At 40.8% G+C, this 23,783-nt stretch overlaps 1 protein-coding gene across 4 annotated transcripts in view; it reads right to left on the bottom strand.

Annotated features, from left to right (window-relative positions):
- MRTFA (myocardin related transcription factor A) overlaps window positions 1–23,783 on the bottom strand; it is a 211,361-nt gene that overhangs the window by 89,443 nt on the left and 98,135 nt on the right. The window contains exon 3 of one of the 4 annotated variants that reach the window (XM_086402974.1): window positions 21,531–21,584. The exons of the other annotated variants lie outside the window; for them this stretch is intronic. Coding sequence (XP_086259100.1) covers window positions 21,531–21,576 — 46 coding nt within the window. The 5' untranslated portion in view covers window positions 21,577–21,584. The remainder of the gene's footprint in view (window positions 1–21,530; window positions 21,585–23,783) is intronic. 4 annotated transcript variants of the gene reach the window in all.

Here is a 23,783-nt window from a genome sequence, read left to right on the forward strand (position 1 = left end):
GGGTGGGAGAGAAGGCAGCTGCAGAAGCAGCAGTCCAGCCAAATGGACAGACGTTCTTGAGGTCCTTGAGAGAAGCTCCAGAATACTAATACTGTGTACATTTCCAGCCACTACATAACTTATGGTAACTAGAGCAACTAAAGCTAAGTAGTCAAACTGGTGGCGGTGGGGTAAAGAAATGGAGTCACATGTGAAGCAAATCATTATTTAGGGTCAAAATATGTATCAAGGTGGAAGGCTGGGAAAAACCAAAGTGAAGGATGTTTAATCAACTTCTCAGGGAAAGAGGATCAGGCTGATCACAGAGAAGGCAAACTCATCTGAGGGGCTGGGAGGGCTCCTGGACCTCTGGTCACTTGCAGACAGAGAGAAGAATGAAACAAAACCAGAATGGTACCCTCAGACCTGATCTACAGATCACAGAAATTCAGAGTCAGGAAAGGCCTAATGCGTACAGGAAAATGCAACTGTTAAAAATACGGTTACATTTGTACAGCACTTCACTTTCAAAATGCTTTCATTCATTTAGTCCTTAAATAAAAATGACTATGACAGGTATGCTGTATGACAGGAACTGAGGACAGAGAAATAAGACGCCACCCCTACACTCAAGGAGCTTACTGCTGAGATCTTCTAGGAACAATGACATAAGAAAATTAACCTTCCGGTGTGTTAGTCACTCAGTCGTGTCCAACTCTTTGTGACCCCATGGACTGCAGCCCACCACTCCTCTGTCCATGGGATTTTCCAAGCAAGACTACTGGGGTGGGTTGCTCTTCCCTTCTCCAAGGCATCTTCCCAACTCTGGGGTTGAAACCAGGTCTCCTGCATTGCAGGTGGTCTGTCCCAAGCAGAGGGAGAGCACAAGAGGAGGAGCACTAACCCCATCTGGAGTCAAAGACAGCATGCATCTCGGAAGAGGGAGCCCTGGAGCTGGGACTTAAAAGCAGAAGTCAGTAGGCTGACAAATGGAGAGAGGGATGGTCAAGGCAGAGGGAAGATTGTATGCAAAGGAACAGAAAATTAGAAGAGCACAGAATGTTCTGGAAACTAAAAGCAGTTCATCATTGCTGGAGACTGTGAAGTTACAAATGACAGGAGATGACCAAATCAGAGGCCAAATAAACAATATAATAGCTTGAGTATCATAGTCTGAATTTTACCCTATTAGAAACTGAAGCATTCTGAGGAAAATAAAACGATTAGAATTGACTGTCAGAAAAAGTATACTGGCAGCTGTATGAAGGTCAAATTAGAGAAGAGCCAGATTTCAGGCAGAGACCAAAAAAAGGTTCCCTGAAAACTATAGTGAGAAACCGTGACAGTCGGATCTAGGGCAGTGGGACAAGATATGAGAAGTCAAAGTAAAGGTAGAGCCTACAGAGCTCAGAGTCCAAACAGATGTGAGGAATCTCAGCAAACAGGAACTGAGAATGACTCCCGATTTTCTGGTGAGACCAATGCTCCACGGTAGGGAATAAAGGGTCATCACAGGGACAGGTAACAGCAACTTTAAACCTGTACAAGCCTGAAATGCATGTGGCCACCTAGATGTCCAGTGGGAAGACGTAGTAGATTAAACGAAGCTCAGGAAATACGGTGGGGCTAGAGATACAGGTGTGGACATCCTGAAGAAGCAGGAGCTGAAGCCATGAGTTGGGATGACGTTGCTAGAGTGAACGTGAAAACTGAGAATAAAATGGGTCAAGGATTATCCCTGGGAAAACCTGACATTTAAAGGACAGGAAGAAGAGAAGACTGAAGAAGAGACTGAATAGTGGACAGAGAAGTAGAAGGCAAGCTAAAGAGAGAATGGTGTCTATAGTTTAGTTGCCCAGATCTGAATACCTTTCCTATTTGGGGTAAATTCCTAGATAGGGGAAGGCAGGCCTCTCTTCCTACTACAGAAGCTGCAGAGGAACATAGAGTCCCCGTCTCAGCCCCTGGCATCTGGCTCACAGATACAGCCCACATCCAGCCAATCAGATCTTCCCATTTAGAGTACTGAAAAATTGGGGAAAATGACACAAAGATGGGAAATACACTCAGAAATTACCCACAGCACTGTGGCAAGTATCTCCTGGTGACACTGCCAAAGGCTGCAGGCGCTCACTGGAGACCACGCCAGCAGCAGTGCCAGTCAGAGTTCTCAGCAGACAAGTTCTGGGACTTGGTCTTCGCTACGTCTCACCTCGCTCACTTTCTGACCTTTGATAACCAGCCTCCTTATTAAGTCCTTCCCTGGTGGCTCAGATGGTGAAGAATCTGCCTGCAATGTGGGAGACCCAAGTTCGATGCCTGGGTCAGGAAAATCCTTTGGAGAAAGGAATGGCAACCCACTCCAGTATTCATGCCTGAGAAATCCCATGAACAGAGGATTCGGTGGGCTACAGTCCAATCTTTGTGGTCACAAAGATTCAGACACGACTGAGAGACTAACACTTTCACTTTCACGTCTTATTAAGGCTGTGCACTATCCAATAATAATAACTATCCAGTTCAATTCAGTTCAGTCGCTCGGTCACGTCCGACTCTGCAACCCCATGGACTGCAGCACGCCAGGCTTCCCTGTCCATCACTAACTCCCGGAGCTTGCTCAAAATCATGTCCATCAAGTCGGTGATGCCATCCAACCATCTCATCCTCTGTGGTCCCTTTCTCCTCCCGCCTTCAATCTTTCCCAGCACCAGGGTCTTTTCAAATGAGTCAGTTCTTCACATCAGGTGGCCAAAGTATTGGAGTTTCAGCTTCACCTTCCAATGAATATTCAGGACTGATTTCCTTTAGGGGGACTGGTTGGATCTCCTTGCAGTCCAAGGGACTCTCAAGAGTCTTCTCCAACACCACAGTTCAAAAGCATCAATTCTTCAGCGCTCAGCTTTCTCTACAGTCCAACTCTCACATCCACACATGACCACTGGAAGAACCATAGCCTTGACTAGATGGACCTTCTCTGCTTTTGAATATGCTGTCTAGGTTTGTTATAGCTTTTCTTCCAAGGAGCAAGCGTCTTTTAATTTCATGGCTGCAGTCACCATCTGCAGTGATTCTGGAGCCCAAAAAAATAAAGTCTCTCACTGTTTCCATTGTTTCCCCATCTATTTGCCATGAAGTGATGGGACCAGATGCCATGATCTTAGTTTTCTGAATGTTGTATTTTAAGCCAACTTTTTCACTCTCCTCTTTCTTCATCAAGAGGCTCTTCAGTTCCTCTTCACTTTCTGTCATAAGTGTGGTGTCATCTGCATATCTGAGGTTATTGATATTTCTTCTGGCACTCTTGATTCCAGCTTGTGCTTCATCCAGACCAGCATTTCTCATGATGTACTCTGCATACAAGTTAAATAAGCAGGGTAACAATATATAGCCTTGACGTACTTCTTTCCCAATTTGGAACCAGTCTTTTGTTCCATGTCCAGTTTTAACTGTTGCTTCTTGACCTGCATACAGATTTCTCAAGAGGCAGGTAAGGTGGTCTGGTATTCCCATCTTTCGATCCACACAGTCAAAGGCTTTGGCACAGTCAATAAAGCAGGAGTAGATATTTTTCTGGAACTCTCTTGCTTTTTTGATGATCCAACGGATGTAACTATCCAAGACTCCTCCAAAAACCCGGTTTTATGCTTAGGTTAACCGAGACTACAGAAAAGAACCCTGAGCAGTACAGAATAGGAAGAGAGCACTGAATAGGGTCAAATGGTGAAGAAAGGTCAAGTAAGGGGAAACCTAAATGGGCCCCCTGCACAGGGTGCGGAGTAGGTCAGTGGCGATCTTGGTGACATGTTTCACGTGTGCAATCTCATTCCACCCTTATGACATCTTCTGGGGAAAATGACGCAAGTACTGCATCTTTATTTTATGGTGAAAATATTGAGACTAAAGGAGATTAAGATTATTGCTTAAGATCATACAGTTCTTTCAACTACCCACAGCTACTCTCAAGAAAGTTACTTTATAGATGCTCATTAAAGGAGGTGTTAAATGTCTACACTAATTCTTACACAGAATGTCAACTGAACCAGATGATAATCACATACGGTTCCCAAGCCAGGACTTCTAGCTTCTTCGACTTCGGTAATATAAAGAAGATCCCAACCAAAGCACTAGGATCCTTGTAGACAGCCACCCAGAAACATTTCTCAAGAGATGCAAGGCTCCTTGTCATCACTCTTCCATGGCTCATTCAGGGTGCTTTGGCCACTACGTGAAGTCTATATCATCAGCTACGAGGACTCCTCAAGCGGAAGAAGGGACCTTCTATCCCTGACCATGAGAACTACTGTGGGAATGAGAGGCTGAGAGCTTTCAGAAGAAGATGGTTATTTCTCAACTTCATTCCTTTGGGATATGTCACAGCCAAGAAGGGAGAAATTGGAAATAGCAGCTTTCACAAGCTGCCAAATCCATGTTCTAGTCCCAGGGGATAATTAGCCAATGAGGTTTTGCAGAGCTGATGTAATGTTGGCAGAAGCTAATGCTTTATGATTGAACATGTAGCCTCTTGATATGTAGCTACAGGGCTAAAAGGGATGACACTCTGGAAAGCAAAGAACGCATAACACCACCACTTAGCAATCTGCATCTTAAAAGTAATTTGTAAACTTTAACTAATCTGTCTTTATAAAGAATAGTTTACAAGAGCATTTGTTAAACTATAAATTTTCTAAATCTTATTTTGTGTAACCCCTTTACTAGGAAAAGAAATTTCCAAACATCTCCAAAGAAAACAGAAGATTTAGAAACCCTAAAGTAACAAAAGAAAGAAATTAGAAGAAAGGAAAGTTTTTCAAGGAAAGAAGTCTTTTGTGGTACTTTAGTCCCACTACAAATACATCAAGTTTAAAGCTGTCTAATGTCCTGATGAATTTTTGAAACTGAGTCCACTGAGACAAGAGCTTTCAGCAGCACCTTGTATCTCACAAAACTTGTCAACCTTCACCTTCAAAAGCACTCTGAGAAGCAGGAGGTAAGAAATCAATGGGCAAGCAGCAGAAGCAGTCAAACACTAAACTCTTGGTTTGAGCCCGAGCTTTTAAATTTCAAAATGAATCCTTGCCACTTACTAAAAATAGTTAAGTCCTTTGACTTAAATATACCATAATGATCTCACAAGGCCTGAGATAAAACTAAGTATATTAAAAAGAAAAAAATTAAATCCTCTAATCAATTAGCCAAAACATAATGCTCCCAAATATGTACTAGCTCCTCACTTGAAGCAGGAGATAACTTCTGGTCCAATCTGGGGCCGAAGTGTATCTAGTGATAGAGATACAAATACTCTGTAGTTTATATATCTTGACAATTTCACAAAAGCCGAGAATGACTTATCTCAAAGTGAATGATGGAGAGGGAAAGATGGTACAAAAATCCTTGACCCTCTACATCTTATAAAGGAACTGGAGAGTCATCCTTAGCGGGTTACTAAGGATGTGCTTGCTCTTCGAGAAACACTTGGGTTGGAGAACCTAATACCAAATGTTCCAAGAGTGGCTTTCATCTTCCCAATGTCTCCAATATTTCATGTTAACTTCATTCACTCATTAATGTACATTTATGCAGCAGCTACTACCCAGCAAACTAGGTAGATGCTAGATATAAAACAAAATTAACAATAACAGGTAAAATAAAATTAAAATTAAGATAAATTAAAAGAAACAGGTGAGGCCTTCGTAGAGTTGATGAAGTACTGAGGGAACCACACATTAATCAAACAGTCACATAAGTAAAGACATAATCTCCAAGTATAAATCAAGAAGAGAGAATGAGAAAGAATGAAAATAACCAGAGGTGAGGGGCACGGTAGAGGGGCAGTCTCTGAAACACTAAGGAAGGAGAGGTGTGGATGGAACCTAGAAAGCAAAAAAAGGAAAATGAGCAGGAGGTGCCACTGGAGAAGTAGACAGGGACAGATAAAATGAACCACACACACTGAGAAACTCGCCTACTATTTCATGAATACAAATATGGAATTCAGAACTAGGTATCTAAGCTCTTCTGCTAAACCATCTAAGCTAGCATATGACCCTATGCAGGGGATCACATGGTTTTCTAGATTCTCAGACACTTTTCATGTACCGCCTAGGAAATTCTAAGAGTACATCAAAAAATACACTTTTTCCTTCAAATTTATCCAGACTTTTCTAAAAACATTTGTAGCACCACCTTAGCTGAGAATCAATATAATAAATTTAGTCACTGAGTCAGTTGACTAAAAGCCGAGCTGCAAGAGGATCTTCAGCGTAAAACTCATGGAAGATTACCTGCAAATGCCTCATGGACTGACTTACAGATACAAAAGCCAGCTGTCAAGACGGTCTGAAAGCTCTGTACTGTGGAGTTCAGAAGAAAAGGGGGAAAGACGCAAGGGACCTTTTTTCTTACCAGAGTTAGCAAGGACCTTCACATGGAAAATGTTTCTACTCTAAAGATATACAGGTTTAAATTTATTTCCTACTCACAGAAACCATTTGCTACATCGGAAAAAATTTCTAATGCACGTTTATGGCAAGACATTCAAGAGGTTTTGCTTAGTTTCAAACATATGACGCTGGTTTTGGCCATGGGTGCAGAGTTTGAAATCTTGCTACATTGCAATTCAAAATAGCATCCTTTCTAATCCTCGTGAACAGGTACAAGAATCACTGTTAAAAAGAGGGAAGCTTCAAGGCAAAGGCTAGGGCTTGTATGAAGGGTTAAATGTAGGGGGAAAAGGTCATCCCGATGTAGAAAGGAGATTTAGGACAAGAGCATTTAATTCAGATACTGAAAAAGAGGAAAAGGTCAGAAAAGCGTTTAACAATTAGGTCACCCTGTGCTTAGGGTGGGGGAGTGGAGGATAAAGAGGGAGGGAAGACGGTAGAAAAGACTGTCTGTGTAATGGAAGACCACCACCAGGAACCAAGGCAAGCCGGACAGCCTGTCAAGAGGCACCATAGAAGCGGGGCATAAAGGTTCACATCAAACAATACAATGCAGTGGTAAAGAGCATGGATCCTGAAGCCAGGCCACCTACCAGGTGTGTGGACAGATTCCTTATCTACTTTAACCCGCAATTTCATCATCTGTAAAGTGGGATAAGAGATCCCATCTCACACAGTTGTTGCAAGAGTTATTTAATACACGCAAGGAGCTTGGAACACTGTCTGGCATGTGGTAAATCCCATGCAAGTGTTAGATACTATTATTTTATTTTAAATATATGTCTATATTTTTGCTGGAGTTTTTTTACAAAATATATTTCGAATTCCATACTCTATAAATGTGTTTCTTATATTCTGTGGTTTGTTGTATTTTCCTATGTGGTCTCTAGTATTTTGTTTTTGTTTTTTTTTTCCTTTCTTCTATCAAGCCACATATTAAGGATGTTTGCAAAAATGTAAAACAATGACATTATCTTACTAATTTTTATTTTAGAAAATATAGCTATTTTTCTTAAAACATGTTATTTATGTTAACATATTAATAGGTTCCTTACTGAAGTATAGTTGATTTACAATATGGTGTTAGTTTCAGGTCTACAGCAAAGAGATTCAGGTTTACATATACATTTTCAGATTATTTTCCACTACAGGTTATTATAAAATACTGAATATAATTTCTGATCTCTACTAGTTTTTAATGATTTGTTTTTAAAATATAAGGCTGTCTTGCCTATGCTTAAGGGAAAAAGTAATTTAAAAATCCCTTCACCTGTGGAGAATTTTAAATGGGGAAATACTCTAGCACTGGGTTTAGGCGCGGTCAGGCCCAAGAAGAGAGTGAGGGTGAGGGAAGAAAACCTCAGGGAGAAAGCTCAGGAACCACGTACAGAGATGCTTTTGCTAACTTAGAGACGGTCTTCCACAGCCGTTCTCACACCTTGGAGGTTTTTGTGTGATAAGGCACACTTGCTGACAAGAGATCAGCGAGACAGAGGTGATGGGGGTGTGAAAGAAGTTCACACACTTGGGGTTTTGCTGTGTTTCATTTGTTTTAACCACTACCTAGCAGTGCTACCCTTTTCTCCTTTTGGCTTACTTCCTTTAAGAGGAGTTTTAACTCCAACCTCCTGGTGCCCAAATTAGCCTGGGGTAGTCCAGAGTGTATGAAGGTGAAAGGCAATCAACCTGATTTGTTATATCCAATGGAACATTTTTCTGTTGTACATAAAAGGAAAAAGGCAACAATAGCCAATACAATGTTCCATAAACTTAAATTTTTTTAGAATAATCACACCCACTCATTGGTTTTGAAAAGCAGAGCAACAGAATCATGCAAGTTCAAAAGCACAAGAGCACAGTCTGAATGAAAATGATCAATCTAATTTCACTGTGTAAACTGACTAGATGGAAAAGGGAGACAGACCTTAGCAACAGAAGTCAGAGTTCCCAAGTTAATTTTTTTTAACAGCTGTTAGCCTATATTAAAAAGAGTTTTAACATAAATATGACTTTAAGCTTAAAAGAATCAGAGATAATGTTACAAGTTTCGGAAATCAATTTTACTGAAGTTTAATCTAGATACAATAGGCTCCCGAATTTTAAGCACAGAAGTTCAATGCCTTTTGACAAATGTATCCACCTGCATAACCACTATGACAATCAAGAAATTTGACATCTCCCCTTGCCGCGCCCCAAAGTGCTCCTATGTCCTTTTGTAGTTATCTTCTCTTCCTGGTCCCAGGCAACAACTGATAGGCTATCTGTCACTCTAGTTGCTGTTCAGTCACCAAGTCCTGTCCAACTCTTTTTTCCTTAGTTTCAAACACAGGACACTGGTTTCCGCCACGGTGTAGAGTCTGAAATCTTGCTACACTGCAATTCAAAATAGCATCCTTTCTAATCCTTGTGAACAAATACAAGAATCACTATTAAAAAGAGAGAAGCTTCTAGGCAAAAGTTAGGGCTTGTATGAAGGATTAAATGTGGAGGAAAGGTCATCCTAATATCAGTTCAGTTGCTCAGTCGTGTCCAACTCTTTGTGACCCCATGGACTGCAGCACGCCAGGCTTCCCTGTCCATCACTAACTCCCAGAGCTTGCTCAAACTCATGTCCATCCAGTCGGTGATGCCATCCAGCCATCTCATCCTCTGTCGTCCCCTTCTGCCTCCAATCTTTCTCAGCATCGGGGTCTTTTCCAATGAGTCAATTCTTCACATCAGGTAGCCAAAGTATTGAAGTTTCAGCTTCAGCAACAGTCCTTCCAATGAATATTCAGGACTGATTTCCTTTAGGACTGACTGGTTGGATCATCTTGCAGTCCAAGGGACTCTCAAGAGTCTTCGCCAGCACACAGTTCAAAACATCAATTCTTCAAACTTTAGCTTTCTTTCTAGTCCAACTCTCATATCCACACATGACTACTGGAAAAACCATAGCTTTGACTATGACATCCCAATATAGAAAGGAAATTTAGGACAAGAGCATTTAATTCAGATATTCTAAAATAGGAAAAGGTCAGAAATGTGTTTAACAATTACATCACTCTAGAGAAATCTGCAATTTGTTCTCAGACTTATTTTTTAATTGTGATATAATTCACATACTATTCAATTCACTCAGAGAGTAAAATTCAGCAGTTTTTCATATATTCCTATAGTTGTACAACCATCACCACCCCTAAGAAATCCACATCTCTTACCAGTCATTCCTCATCACTGTCCCATCCCCCACCACCAAGCCCTGGCAACGACTATACTATCCCTATGGATTTGCCTATTCTGGACATTTCACATAAACGGATTTATATAATATGTGGCCTTCTGTGCTTGTCTTCTTTCACTTGCAATGTTTTCAAGGTTCATCCATTAGTATTTCATTCCTTTTCATTGTAAGGATATACTACATTTTGTTCATCCATTCATTAAGTGACAGACATTTGAGTTGTTTCCACTTGGGGCTACTTTTTTTTTAATTTACACTTTTTATTTTGTATTGGGTACAGCTGATTAACAATGCTGTGATAGTTTCAGGGGAACAGTGGAGGGACTCAATCATACATACACATGCATCCACTCTCCTCCAGACTCACTTTGGGCTAAGGTTGCTATGAATGCTTATGGATGAGTTTTTGTGTGGAGCAGTGTTTTCAATTTTCTCAGGTATATACCTATGAGGAGAATTTCTAGGTTATATGGTAACTCTGATCAATGTTTTAAAAAGATGCCAAACTGAGTTTTCTTAAATTTTTATTTTAAGATGATTATACATTCCCACCCATTTGTAAGAAATAATTTAGAGATCAGCTTATCTTTCACCCAGTTCCCCTCAATGTTAACAGCTTGCAAAACTATACTGCAACATTACAACCAGGATACTGACACTGATACAGTCAAGATACAGAAAATTCCATCTGTATAAGGATTCTCCATGGTGACTTTTGATAGTCACAATTACTTTCCTCCCAACATCACCCCCGCTTCCCTGGGGGCTCAGTCTGTAAAGAATCTACCTTCAATGCAGGAGACACAGGTTCAATCTCTGGGTGGGGAAGATTCCCTGGAGAAGGAAATGGCAACCTACTCCAGTATCCATGCCTGAAAAGTTCCAGGGACAGAGGAGTCTGGCAGGCTATATAGTCCATGGGGTCACAAGAAATGGACAAAACTTAGCGACTAAACCACACCAGCATCACCCCATCTTAGCTCCTGACAGCCATCAATCTGTTCTCTATAATTCTGCCATTTCAAGAGTGTTATACAGATGGAATCACGTATGTAACCTTTTGGGATTAGGTTTTTCACTTTCCATGATTCTCTGGAGAGCTGTTTTATGTATCAACAGTTTACTTCTTAAAAAACAAAAAAACAAACACCAACAGATTGTTTTTCTCTTTCACCTGTTCACCTCCAAAACAAAGTCAATAAAAATAAAGTATCTGTTGGAACAACACTCCTCAACTTTAATATGCACCTGAGGATCCTGTGAAAATAAAAACTCTGAATACCCGTCTGAGGTGGAGCCTGAGACTGTATTCCTAACAAGTTCCCAGATGATACAGATGATGCTGGTCCTTGGAACACACTTTGAGTAGCAGGGTGTTAGAAGTGCTAGCAAGGTTACAGCATCTGTTTGTATAGCCTAATTAATGTTCACACCATAAATTTTCAATACTCTACACAGCCAAATATTTTGTCAATTAGTCTTATGGCACTGATTTGAGGAATATAATCTAAATGTTTCTCCTAAGAAAATCAAGGTCAATTTAATTAACACTCAATTCTTCAGCATAAGTACTTCAGTTCCTATCCACAAAGCAAAGATGAGGCAGTATGAGTTTAGGCTTTCTGACAAGGAGTAGACGGATTGTCAAAAGGATCCCCACACCTACCCTAAAGTCAAAGAAAATATATTACAGAAATGTACTTTCAAATGGTTAAAACGTTTTATATCACCACCATTATTTTATGGCTAAGAGAACTCAGTTTTCTTACCCATCAAAAACAAACAGAAAAAAATTAGTGTATTTTGTAGGTCATCAAAACCTCGGAAAGGTTCAGCGAATTGTGACTAAGTTCGTATGCAGAGAATCTACAGTTCTGGCAAGAATATGACCTAATACAAACACCGAAGATAAATTTCAATAAATCTTACAAAGCAGAAACAAAGGCAAAAGATATAAAAGAAATTTATACAAACTAGACCGGTCAGAAGGAACAGCCTAGTGGGATGGAGTGCCTCTTTAACACTGTTTGGGAGGTGGAGTGCTTTGAAGACAGAGGTCCCGAATCAACAATTCAAGCTCCTGATCCAAGACACTATACACCCAGCCATTTTCTGCCTCCCTCAACTACCTACGTGCTCATGCTATTTAATATGAGTTTTATTTTAATACACAACAGAAACATATGCTTAAGATATAGGAAAACAAAGAAGAAAGAAACCCCAGTTAACCAGGGACAGCTATTAATATTCTGAGGTATATCATCCCTATAGCCATTTCTTTAGGGTTATATGGATAAATGGCAAACATTTTCTCACATCTTTAAAAAAACCTATGTGTACTAGTACCAATTATGTTACTATATGGTAAGTTATTTAACCAATACTCTACTGCTGAAGTATAGGCTGTTTCCGTTTTTGTTTTTTCTATTATAAAGAATACTGCTATGAGCATCCTTATATATAAATCTTACATATCTTTTAAAATATGTTTAGAACAAATTTCCTGAAGTACTTCAAGGTTAAAGAAGGTTTTTTATTATTTTTTTTTAATTTGTGAATTGTCAAATATCAAGTGAGTTGTGACAAGTTGTCAGAATATCCAGGAAGAAATAAAAAACTACCTGCATCTATAGTATTCAAAATCCCAACAACAGAAAAACAACCACAATAACATCAAAAAACATATAGCATTTATTATATACCAAGAATCGTTAGAAGTATTTTACACACATTCAATCATTTAATACTTACAACAACTTCCTGGGGTTGGTACTAATACTATTAGCATTAAAAAAAAAAAAAAAAAAAACAGATGCAGCAATAGGCACAGAGAGGTTAAGCAATTTGCCCAAGGTCACACAGCTGGCAGAGCTTAAAAGAGACAACTTGGATTCCAAAGTCTATGCTCTTAAAAACTATACTATTCTTCTCAACCTTTTTGACATCAGGACTCTTTTACTCTCTTACAGTTACTGACAATTTTGAAGAGCTTTTGTGTATATGAGTTACATCTATTATTACTTATCATACAATAAGTCAAAACTGAAAACATTTAAAATATTTATTCTTTAAAAATAGCAATAAACCCACTACATGTTAACATTTTTATGAAAAAATACTTTCCAAAATAAAAAATAATAGTAAAAATATCATTTTATCATTTATTTTTGCAAATCTCTTTAACATACAACTCAGACAGCTGAATGCTCATCCCTGATACTGCATTCAAGCTGCTGGGATATCATCATACCATCACGTACATCTGGAAAACCACACAGCACACTCTCGAGACACCAAGAGTGAAAAAGGCAAATAACACGTAAGTATAAACATATAAGCTATTCCAAATCCTGCAAGATGATGCTGTGAAAGTGCTGCACTCAACATGCCAGCAAATTTGGAAAACTCAGCAGTGGCCACAGGACTGGAAAAGGTCAGTTTTCATTCCAATCCCAAAGAAAGGCAATGCCAAAGAATGCTCAAACTACTGCACAATTGCACTCATCTCACATGCTAGTAAAGTAATGCTCAAAATTCTCCAAGCCAGGCTTCAGCAATATGTGAACCGTGAACTTCCTGATGTTCAAGCTGGTTTTAGAAAAGGCAGAGGAACCAGAGATCAAATTGCCAACATCCCCTGGATCATAGAAAAAGCAAGAGAGTTTCAGAAAAACATCTATTTCTGCTTTATTGACTATGCCAAAGCCTTTGACTGTGTGGATCATAATAAACTGTGGAAAATTCTGAAGGAGATGGGAATACCAGACCACCTGATCTGCCTCTTGAGAAATTTGTATGCAGGTCAGGAAGCAACAGTTAGAACTGGACATGGAACAACAGACTGGTTCCAAATAGGAAAAGGAGTTCGTCAAGGCTGTATATTGTCACCCTGCTTACTTAACTTCTATGCAGAGTACATCATGAGAAACGCTGGACTGGAAGAAATACAAGCTGGAATCAAGATTGCCGGGAGAAATATCAATAACTTCAGATATGCAGATGACACCACCCTTATGGCAGAAAGTGAAGAGGAACTCAAAAGACTCTTGATGAAAGTGAAAGAGGAGAGTGAAAAAGTTGGCTTAAAGCTCAACATTCAGAAAACGAAGATCATGGCATCCGGTCCCACCACTTCATGGGAAATAGATGGGGAAAGAGTGGAAACAGTATCAGACTTTATTTTTCTGGGCTCCAAAATCACTGCAGATGGTGACTGCAGCCATGAAATTAAAAGACGCTTACTCCCTGGAAGAAAAGTTATGACCAACCTAGATAGCATATTCAAAAGCAGAGACATTACTTTGCCAACAAAGGTTCGTCTAGTCAAGGCTATGGTTTTTCCTGTGGTCATGTATGGATGTGAGAGCTGGACTGTGAAGAAGGCTGAGCGCTGAAGAATGGATGCTTTTGAACGGTGGTGTTGGAGAAGACTCTTGAGAGTCCCTTGGACTGCAAGGAGATCCAACCAGTCCATTCTGAAGGAGATCAGCCCTGGGATTTCTTTGCAAGGAATGATGCTAAAGCTGAAACTCCAGTACTTTGGCCACCTCATGCGAAGAGTTGACTCATTGGAAAAGGCTCTGATGCTGGGAGGGATTGGGGGCAGGAGGAGAAGGGGACGACAGAGGATGAGATGGCTGGATGGCATCACTGACTCGATGGATGTGAGTCTGGGTGAACTCCAGGAGTTGGTGATGGACAGGGAGGCCCGGCGTACTGCGATTCATGGGGTCACAAAGAGTCGGACATGACTGACGACTGATCTGATCTGATAAACATATAAGAGCTCCCCCAGTGGCTCAGCGGTAAAGAATCTATCTGAAGTGCAGGAAGTTCAGGAGACTCAGGTTCAATCCCTGGGTCAGGAAGACTCCCTGGAGGAGGGCATGGCAACCCACTCCAGGACTCTTGCCTGGGAAATTTCATGGACAGAGGAGCTTGGCGGACTACGGTCAATAGGATCACAAAGAGCTGGACGTGACTGAAGCGACTGGGCACTCACACGGAAGTATGTAAAGAGCTTCCAGCTCACGTCCACTGAAAAAGTCTCAGGGGTGCCCAGAGGTCCCGAGACCATGTTCTGAAAACCCGCACTAGCTACTGCAGTGCATGCTACACAGGATACTTGAAAGACATGTTTTCAGGAACATACTTGCCTAAAACATATTCCAAACTTTCTGGTAAATCATTTATTCAAGAATTATGAAGTGCATACTATGCAATGGGTACCTTTATAGATACTGGAAACACAGTAGAAAACAAGACAGAAAAATCTCCTACTTTGAGTTATTTATTTTATAGTAGGAAAAGACAGCAGTATCCAATAAACGAATAAACAAATCACATTAGTCAGGCCTCCATATCCACAGGCTCCACATCCACAGATTCAACTGCACACAGAACAAAAATATTCGGGGAAAAAAAATTCAGAAAGTCCCCAAAACCAAAACTTTAATTTGCGGCGCAGGCAACTCTTTCTACAACGTTAACCTTGCATTAGGTATTGTAAGTAATCTAGACATGATTCGAAATGTGTATAGGTTACATGCAAATACCCTACCATTTTATAGAAGGGACTTGCGCATCCATGAATTTTAGTACTGGAGGTGGGGGTGGGCTGGAATCAATCCCCATCAAGGGATGACTGTATTCTATCAGATGGCAAGCAGTATGAAGACAAATAAAAGCAGAATTTTTAAAAACAGGGTGGTCAGGGAAGGCCTAACTAAGAAAGTGACATGGAAAAAAGTTATGAAGGAGGTGAGGGAACAGACCATGAGGCTACGCAGCAGACAGTGTTCCAAGCAGAAAGAACAGCCAGCCAGCAGGCAAGCCCTGAAACAGGAGCACTGGCCAAGGTCTGCAGGGACAAGTGAGGCTGGCACGGCTGGGCCAGCAGCGGCAAGGGAAGAGGAGGGGAGTGCAGTCTGAGAGGAACAGGCTGGGGCCTTGAAGGCACTGTAAGGACAGGGGCCGCGTCTGTGACTGAGAACCTGGGGCAGGTTCTCAGTGAGCAGGGACACAATCTGACTTTCATTTTACATGGAACACATAAGCGAGCAGTGTTTCAAGTAAAACACCTAAATTTAAACATATTTTCCATCTCTTACTATGTGCCCTGAAGCCTCTCTGAACCTCAGTGCTCTACCCTACAAACGAGAAGATACAAATACCTCAAAGTTGTTGAGACGATCAAGTAAGATATTATATATAAAACACTTTAAAATTATGACACACTATAAAAATTTCACTGCTGAGTTTATTTTCACTATGTAACTGCCACAGACACCTCTTTTCAAGGCCCTCTGTACTCACCAGACTGCTGCCGCCACCCCACTTACGTGCCTGCCCTGAGATTAAGTGTGCCCCAGCCCCCTAACATCATGAGCTCAGCCTGACACTGCCCTTTGGCTTGGTGAGAGCAAGGCAGAGAATGTTGTTTTTTGTTGTTGATGGCAGACCGGGAGGTTTTTAATTTTTTCCCCCTTGTTAGTATAAAGAAAATCCTTTCAAAAATAATGCATGTGGTAATCATAAAAGTGAAGTTCCAAAAAAAACAAGACTGTACGAGACTCATCTTTATTTAATTTGGCACGGCTGTAATAAAGCTAAAACTGTGGTTCATGGTCTTGACAGCCTGCCTCATCCAAAAGGAAACAAAAGGGAAGAAGAAAAGATAGAGACAGACAGATGAATTCAAATTCCTTTGATCTAGGCCCTAACTCTAAGGGGACCTTGGATACATTAACAGCCAGAGAAAGGGCAGTAAGATGTAGTCCAGAATGCTGATGACAGCGTCGGTCTGTCTGCCTACCTGTCTTCTGATATCACCATCAAGGTATGAGATCATCAGCCAGGCCAGAGACGGCAAGACAAGAGGGAGGTCCACCAGGGACCACAGAGCCTGCAGCATCTGCCTCACTTCCCAGGGGCAAGAGGTGGACCCCAGGCACTGGATTTTATCTCCACCTCTTAAGATGTGGGTTAATCTGAGAAGTGATGGAAACCCACGATGGAAAAACCCAAAGAAAACCAAGATCTCTAGAGAAAATTCTAAACAATCTCATACATTAAAGGTCTCTGATGGTTTCTCTGTGAGTATGTTTTAGAAAGAGCACTGACATGGGAGTAGGTAAATGAATTCTCCTTCTGTGTTGGCCACTAGTTAATCATGTGACTACAGGAAATAATCTCAACCAGCCAATTTCCTCATCTTAGTTCAGTTCAGTTGCTCAGTCATGTCTGACTCTTTGCGACCTCATGGATTGCAGCACACCAGGCCTCCCAGTGCATCACCAACTTCCAGAGTTTACTCAAACTCATGTCCATTGAGTCAGGGATGCCAGCCAACCATCTCATCCTCTGTCTTCCCCTTCTCCTCCCGCCTTCAATCTTTCCCAGCATGAGGGTCTTTTCAAATGAGTCACTTCTTCGCATGAAGTGGCCAAAGTATTGGAGTATTCCTCATCTTAAGGAGAGGACAAAAAAATGCCTAACGTTTCCTTCAAGCTCTAAAATTTCTTAAATATAAACAAATATATATATATATTTAAAAGCCTGCACTAATATTTAAAGTATTAATAGAGTCAAAAGGTAATTATTGCTGGAGGTTCTGGAGTTTTTTACTCCAGAGTGATGTGAACCCAAACAGATGGTTCCTTTAAGCACTAACGTATCATCAAAAAGGGCACAAGTTGTCTGCCCACCGTTTTCCTTTAACTTTATTTTTATGAATTACTACTCCTCTCACTCTAACCCATACTATTATAATATACAGGTCAGAGACAAACTGTAATGATCAGGGAACTAGAAGTTAAGTGAATATACAGGAATTAAGTGTACAGACATCAAGGAAAGAGAGAGTAAAGAGACCTAGGAAACACTTCTGTACGGTAGCATGTATGCTTCCCTGGTGACTCAGACAGTAAAGAATCCGCCTGCACTGCGGGAAACCTGGGTTCAATCCCTGGGTTGGGAGGATCCCCTGGGGAAGGGCATGGCAACCCACTCCAGGATTCTTGCCTGGAGAATCCCATGGACAGAGGAGCCTGGCGGGCTTCAGTCCATGGGGTTGCAAAGAGTCAGAGAGAAGAGTCAGACACAAGCAAGCAACTAAAGCACATGTACACGATACACACACAAAAATTTTTAAAGGTACGTAAAGTTAAAAGCAAACTAACAAAAGTTTCCTAAGGGACAAATTGAAGAGGGTACTTAGGGGACTTCAGTGTATATTGTGCTGCATTTCTCAGGCTGGATACTGTGTCCATGGGCCTATGTGTTCTATATACCCTTGTAATATGTCCTCTGTGTATTCCTTCACAATTACAGGGTATCCCAAAAGGAGAAGGGGGCGGCAGAGGATAAGACGGTTAGATAGCATTGCTGACTCAATGGATATGAACCTGAGCAAACTCCAGGAGATAGCGGAGGGCAGAGAAACCTGACGTGCTACAGTCCATGGGGTTGCAAAGAGTCAGACACGACTTAGCAACCGAACAACATAATCATAATGAACTTAAATGAGGACTCCACTGTTCTGTGGAGCAAGAAGTCTCTGCCGTCCCAACCTCCCAGCTTCCATCCCTTTTCCCTGAGGCAGTAACTGTTACCAGCTCCTTACAGTCCTTCCAGAAACAGCTCATGTGCAGACAGACAGATTCTTCCAGAGACATCCTGTACAGAGACAAGAGAGGGGAGGCGGGTGTAGGGTGTGGATGGAGTGTGTTGTCTGTGTGTGCGTGAGTGGGTGGGGATGCGCAGATATGCCCACAAGAGATATGGAAATAACAGACTGGCTCCCTAACTGGGCTGCATCACGATCAGGTGTATGTCATGTGATCACACATACCTAAGAAACCGCTTCAGTCCTCTTCTCTACACAGAAAGCCACCCCCTGCTGCAGAGTTACAAACTAATAAGGCGACTGCATCGGCTGTATGCAGGCACAGGGTGTGCCTGATCAAAGCCTCGCACAGTAGCTATCAACAACCAAGCCCCAGCACTCCTTGGTTCTAAAACATACCAGAGTCAACGCTGTACCCCAATATCCCCTTAGTCTTAGCTCCAGAAATCCCAAATGTCCCTCTCAGATCATTAGCTTTCTAATCACACTGATGCAGACAGGGTGCCACAGCGGTGACAGGTGCTTTAATCCTCTCACTGTGTCTTGATGAGAACACCTGGGTTCACCAGCACACATCACAGGCTGACAGACGGGCACACTGCACATCCTGAGATGCGAGAACTTCAGTTTTGAGAGCTGCGCTTTCACGTGCTGTGGGCAAGGGCTGGCTAAGATACAGATGGCGGTTAGAGGCTTCATGTCTTAATATGACAACAGATCTTAAAATACTTGGGTAAAATCTTGAAATAAAAGGCTTACACCTATTTATTAAGGGAGGTATGTCAAACCAGATTTCTTCACTTAAAATTTAAAAAATACATGTCAGGAGCCAACACACAGATGAATATACTGTATTGCTTTTGAGAAGCTAATAATCTAATTAGGCAGACAGGAAAATGATAATCTACAGTCTACAGTCTACATTGTAAAGGAAGTGCTGCAGAAAGAGAAGGAAGGGCTGATTCTATTGAGAGAGGCGTCACAAAAACGCTGCAGTTAAACTGGATCTCAAAGAGTTAGAAGGAGACCACCAGCAGTGAGGAGGATCAAAGTCTATATGTAAGTATGCCTCACCCAAATCTCCAAGCTCCAAATACCAAACGAAAGTTGATATAAACACACAGTGTACCCTGGAACTTGGCTCTAACATTCAGTATCTTAAAGTTTAACTTAGGGTAAAAATCTTATATCGTGAATCTTGTCTAAATTGCTTTCATTACCTTGAGCATTTCATTAAACAGTAGTTTCACCTATAAAGCCTATATTCATGGAGATCCAAATACTTTATTCCTGTGAAACTCACTCAAGGCTCACATAGATAGTCTAAATTTTGTCTTTAGTTTTTTAGAAAAAAAAAAATGACAGGCCTTTTTTTTTTAATTAAAACTTCATAAGAGATGTTTTTTCATTTCCTATCATAGATATGCCTGTCATTTACTATTACAATCCAATATAAGGGCGAGAGCATAAGAAGAAAACAGTAACAATTTCACAAAACAACACAGTGCTAAGGTTTTTGAACATTTAGGAACCACAAGTACTAGAGATATCAGTTTGCTATTACTTCTTTCTATATCCAGTTTCTCTACTTTTAAGAACATACACAAAAGAAAGAGGTTCGCATACATGCTAGTCTCTGCAGATCTTTCGTTTTACCTGTATCCAACACCCTTGTCAATTTCACCCACCCTTGTCTAACGTACTACTATCCTTTGAAAGTTTTATGAAGTAGCTGGTCCAACAGATGGGTGGCTAGCCCTACCCAACATATGTCATTAGAAAAATGGCTCTTGGGCAAGACAAGAAAATACTAAGTAAGCCCCTTTCCCTTACTCGGCAAGAACAGTGAGACCCCAGCTCAGAGGAAAGCAAACAGTCTTATATCTTACTAAGAAGTTACTGGACTGAGACAATCTGTAGGTAACAAGATGAATAAAGAAGGGAGAGAGAGTCCAAAGGCTCACTTGTACTCCCTAAAATAAAATATGCCCTTGCCCACATACAGCAGAGAACGAAGATACAGAGCAGTGGTAAGAAAATCTGAGTCACTTTAACTGGGAACTATTTCATCAAAGACAGATGGGAAACGTTCAGATAAGCACACAATCTTGTTTAGAACACAAAGCTCAACAGATCCGTGGGAGGAAAAGGAAAGGGACTTGGAATGCACAGCATATATGAACAGAAAGACAACTAATACATGACTCAGTCAAGGTCATCCATAAAACAAGAACAGGACAGTGGCGGTCTTTCCTTTTTGTCCACACTCTGTCCTAAAGCGTAACCTGACAGCACCTGACTCGGTCTTCAGATGGAGATCTGTGTCTGGCAGCGTAACACCTAAGTGCTCCCCGAGGAGAGCAGTGAGACCAGTTCTGCCAGAGACAGCGTCTGCCAGCACCAAGGAGGCTCATCTTCCTTTGAGTAAAGGCCAGTGGATGGGAAGAGGTCCCCAAATGCCACTTGTATGAATCTTTTGAGATAGTCTCTGAAACAGGAAAACACTACAGGCTACATTTTAGTAGAAGTCTAAAAATAACCAAAGAACATTCTCTATTTTTAGATATCTAACTTACAAATTTAAGGGCACTGAAAGTAAAAGAAATTATTAAAAACAAACTGGAATTTTTTTAAATGTTTTAAAAGACACTTTTGAATTGGGAAAACTGTTCAAGAACCTCGGAAATCCTGCATTCCTTCTGTTGACTGCCTCCTTGCTCCAACTTCCCTCATCTTCAAAACTTAAGATTCCCAACCCTACATGTTAACAAGAGCATCCCACAAAGAACCAAAAGACGATACAGATAGAAGGTTTAACACAAAAGAGAAATTATAGCTAAGGAAAAATGTTAAGACAAGCTTTCACAGAGTCATTTAAAAAAAAGTATAGATTAGTGATTAAACACAGTACTGTTCAAAACAGCAAAAACAATTTAATTATATTAAAAGCAGCACCACTACAATCACAAAATACCTAATTAAAGAAGACAAGTAGCTTTCCCTTACATGTCTCCTCACTGAGCAGTCTTAAGATTGATAAGCATCTAATTCAAAGCGATGTCTGAATATCCAGAATTTGCAATCAAGAGAAAATTATTATGTTTTACAATAAAAATCTGAAAATGCAGTACATTTACTGGACAATTTAGATTTACCCTCCCTCTGCCTTCCTCCTCATCTGCATCCAGTCCTAGTGCCAAAGTGCCCAGTGTTTTTTAAGAAAGCTAAGGCAAAAAGGATTTGCAGGAAATATGGGAATTACCGGACTGTACAGCCATCATTAACATCTCAGGTTCCAGTAGCGTCATGACAGATTCTTCTCAGAAACAACAGCCCACAGATATCATGAAAAAAAAAAAAACAAAGTCACAGAAAAGGTTGTCTTCAGAGGCTACCGAAGCTTTCATAAATTCAGTCTCACACCTTATGTTCAAATCAGACTGTGAGAACTCACTCCTCTTCTGAGTGCAGTTACCAATTCATCCACCCTTCACGCAAGTCAAGATGGCACAGAGCTGATTTACTGCCGACAGGAAACCAAACAGCACTCAAGTTAAGACATATGAAGTGTGGCTAGAGCAGTAAGAAGCTCCTCCCCTTGCTGTGCAGCTCTGGGGGTGGTGGGAAGAGAGGTACAGAAAGAGACCTTCAGAAAACACATCAACTGCTTTTTTGTCTTCCTCTCTTTTCAACGAGAGAAGATGAGGTTTTGTTGAAAACCTTAGTGTAAGGGACTCTGCTGCTAATGCAGCTTAGAACAGATTAAACATAATCCGAACAACTCAATCTTATGAAAGGCACAGCCTGATTACTGACCCATGAATGGAGAATGGATGGGGATAAGGCACATATAAACACATACACACAAATAAATATGTACTGTGAGTTATTTTCTGAAAAAGCGTTCCAACGGCTTTCTCATCTGTGATATTTATAGATAACAGGCTAAGGAAGTTGAGTATTTAACTACAGAAGCACAAATATTTCTCCACCCCCTCTCCAATTAAAATATCTGTTTCAAAAAGTCATCTGAATACATTCCAGAGCTATAATCTGTCTTTTCGATCTGCCAACCCCTTAAAAGAGCTCCTTACTTGTGCCTATGTAGGACATGGGCTGTGTGAACAGACAACTTACTGATGTTATTTGACTCTTCTAAAATGCTTTATGATCTGACTGGATGTTTGAAACACACACGAAGACAGAAATAAGAATTTCCCTTTCCTCATAAAGAAATGTCAAGTCATTTTCCACTAGCAGAGAGCAAGATCTGAATAAAAACGAATGTGGACATTTTAACCTTTCATCACAAAAACAAAAAGAAACTAAAATCCTGTCAAGTTATAGCAATTTTTATTTATCCAAAATTAAAAACATTCATTCCCTTCACAGCACATTTTACTGATAGTCTTAATAAGGATAGTAAGATGTCTTTTACCTTATCTGATTAACTTTAAAATAGCTGAAAACTAGAAATCCATTTTTGGTATGGTTAACCAGAAGGCCTCCGTTTTTCTGGTTAAGTGACATCTTGAAAGCCTACTGGGGGAACCAAGCCCAGCAAATGCCTTAATGCTCACATAGTCACACAATGATAAATGAAAGTGCTGAGAGGCCTGAAAAGAGAAAACAGTCTCAGAACGACTGAGGGCAATACTGTTACTAGAAGAGAGTGAGCAACGCAGATTTGGGGTGGGGGAGTCTGTGGAGGAGGAAAAAAAAACTTCCTTTCTTTCCCACTCCAAGAACATCATGTTTAAAAGAAAAGCCAGAAAAGCTCTATATAGAGCTGTGGGAATGACTCAACAGGCAACGGAGCGGCAGCCACGCTCTGGGAAGAGAAGCATTCTCACTGGCCCCTTCTCTCCACCAAGCTCTCAAACTGTCTTATGAAAAATGGGTAAATTCTCTGGTCAGAGGTTACCAACAAAAGGAAAAGAATCCCGAACAGCTTGAGTCATCCCTGTGTCCCTATGTGGGCTGGACAATTTGCTACGTGAGGGTTTTTCAAACAAGACAAGTTCTCACAATTCTGTACTTACAGGAAAATAAATACAAACTTTAAGATTCCAGCAGAGAAGATGGTAGGAGGGGCACAGGGCTATTTCCCTCCTGCCAACACTTTTCTCAGAATGCAACAACTGTCCATATTCCAGCCCCACAGAGATACAGTGCTGATGGTCATGTGCTGGTAGTAACATAAACAATCACAGTTCAACCGATCTGTTAACTTTTCACAGCAACTCCACAGTCATTTATTTCATCTGTACTTTGGGATAAAAAGAGCTAAACAAAAAGTTTTTAAAACAGAAATCCAAAAAATTAATCTTAAAAAAAAAAGAAAAGAAAAGAAACCGGTAAGCAACACCATCTTTGCCTACCACTAGGATTTTGCATTCACCCTGAAGAGTAACAGCACAGCATGAGACTCACTGGGAAAACTGCATTTAAAACAGGTGTCACAATTCCTAAACTCTGAACCCAGCTTCTGATCCACTAATTTTGGGGCAATTTA

Source organism: Bos grunniens, chromosome 5 (assembly GCF_055505025.1).
Source record: "Bos grunniens cultivar Pamir isolate PY7600 chromosome 5, Bosgru_T2T1.0, whole genome shotgun sequence".
Classification (NCBI taxonomy): Eukaryota; Metazoa; Chordata; class Mammalia; order Artiodactyla; family Bovidae; genus Bos; species Bos grunniens.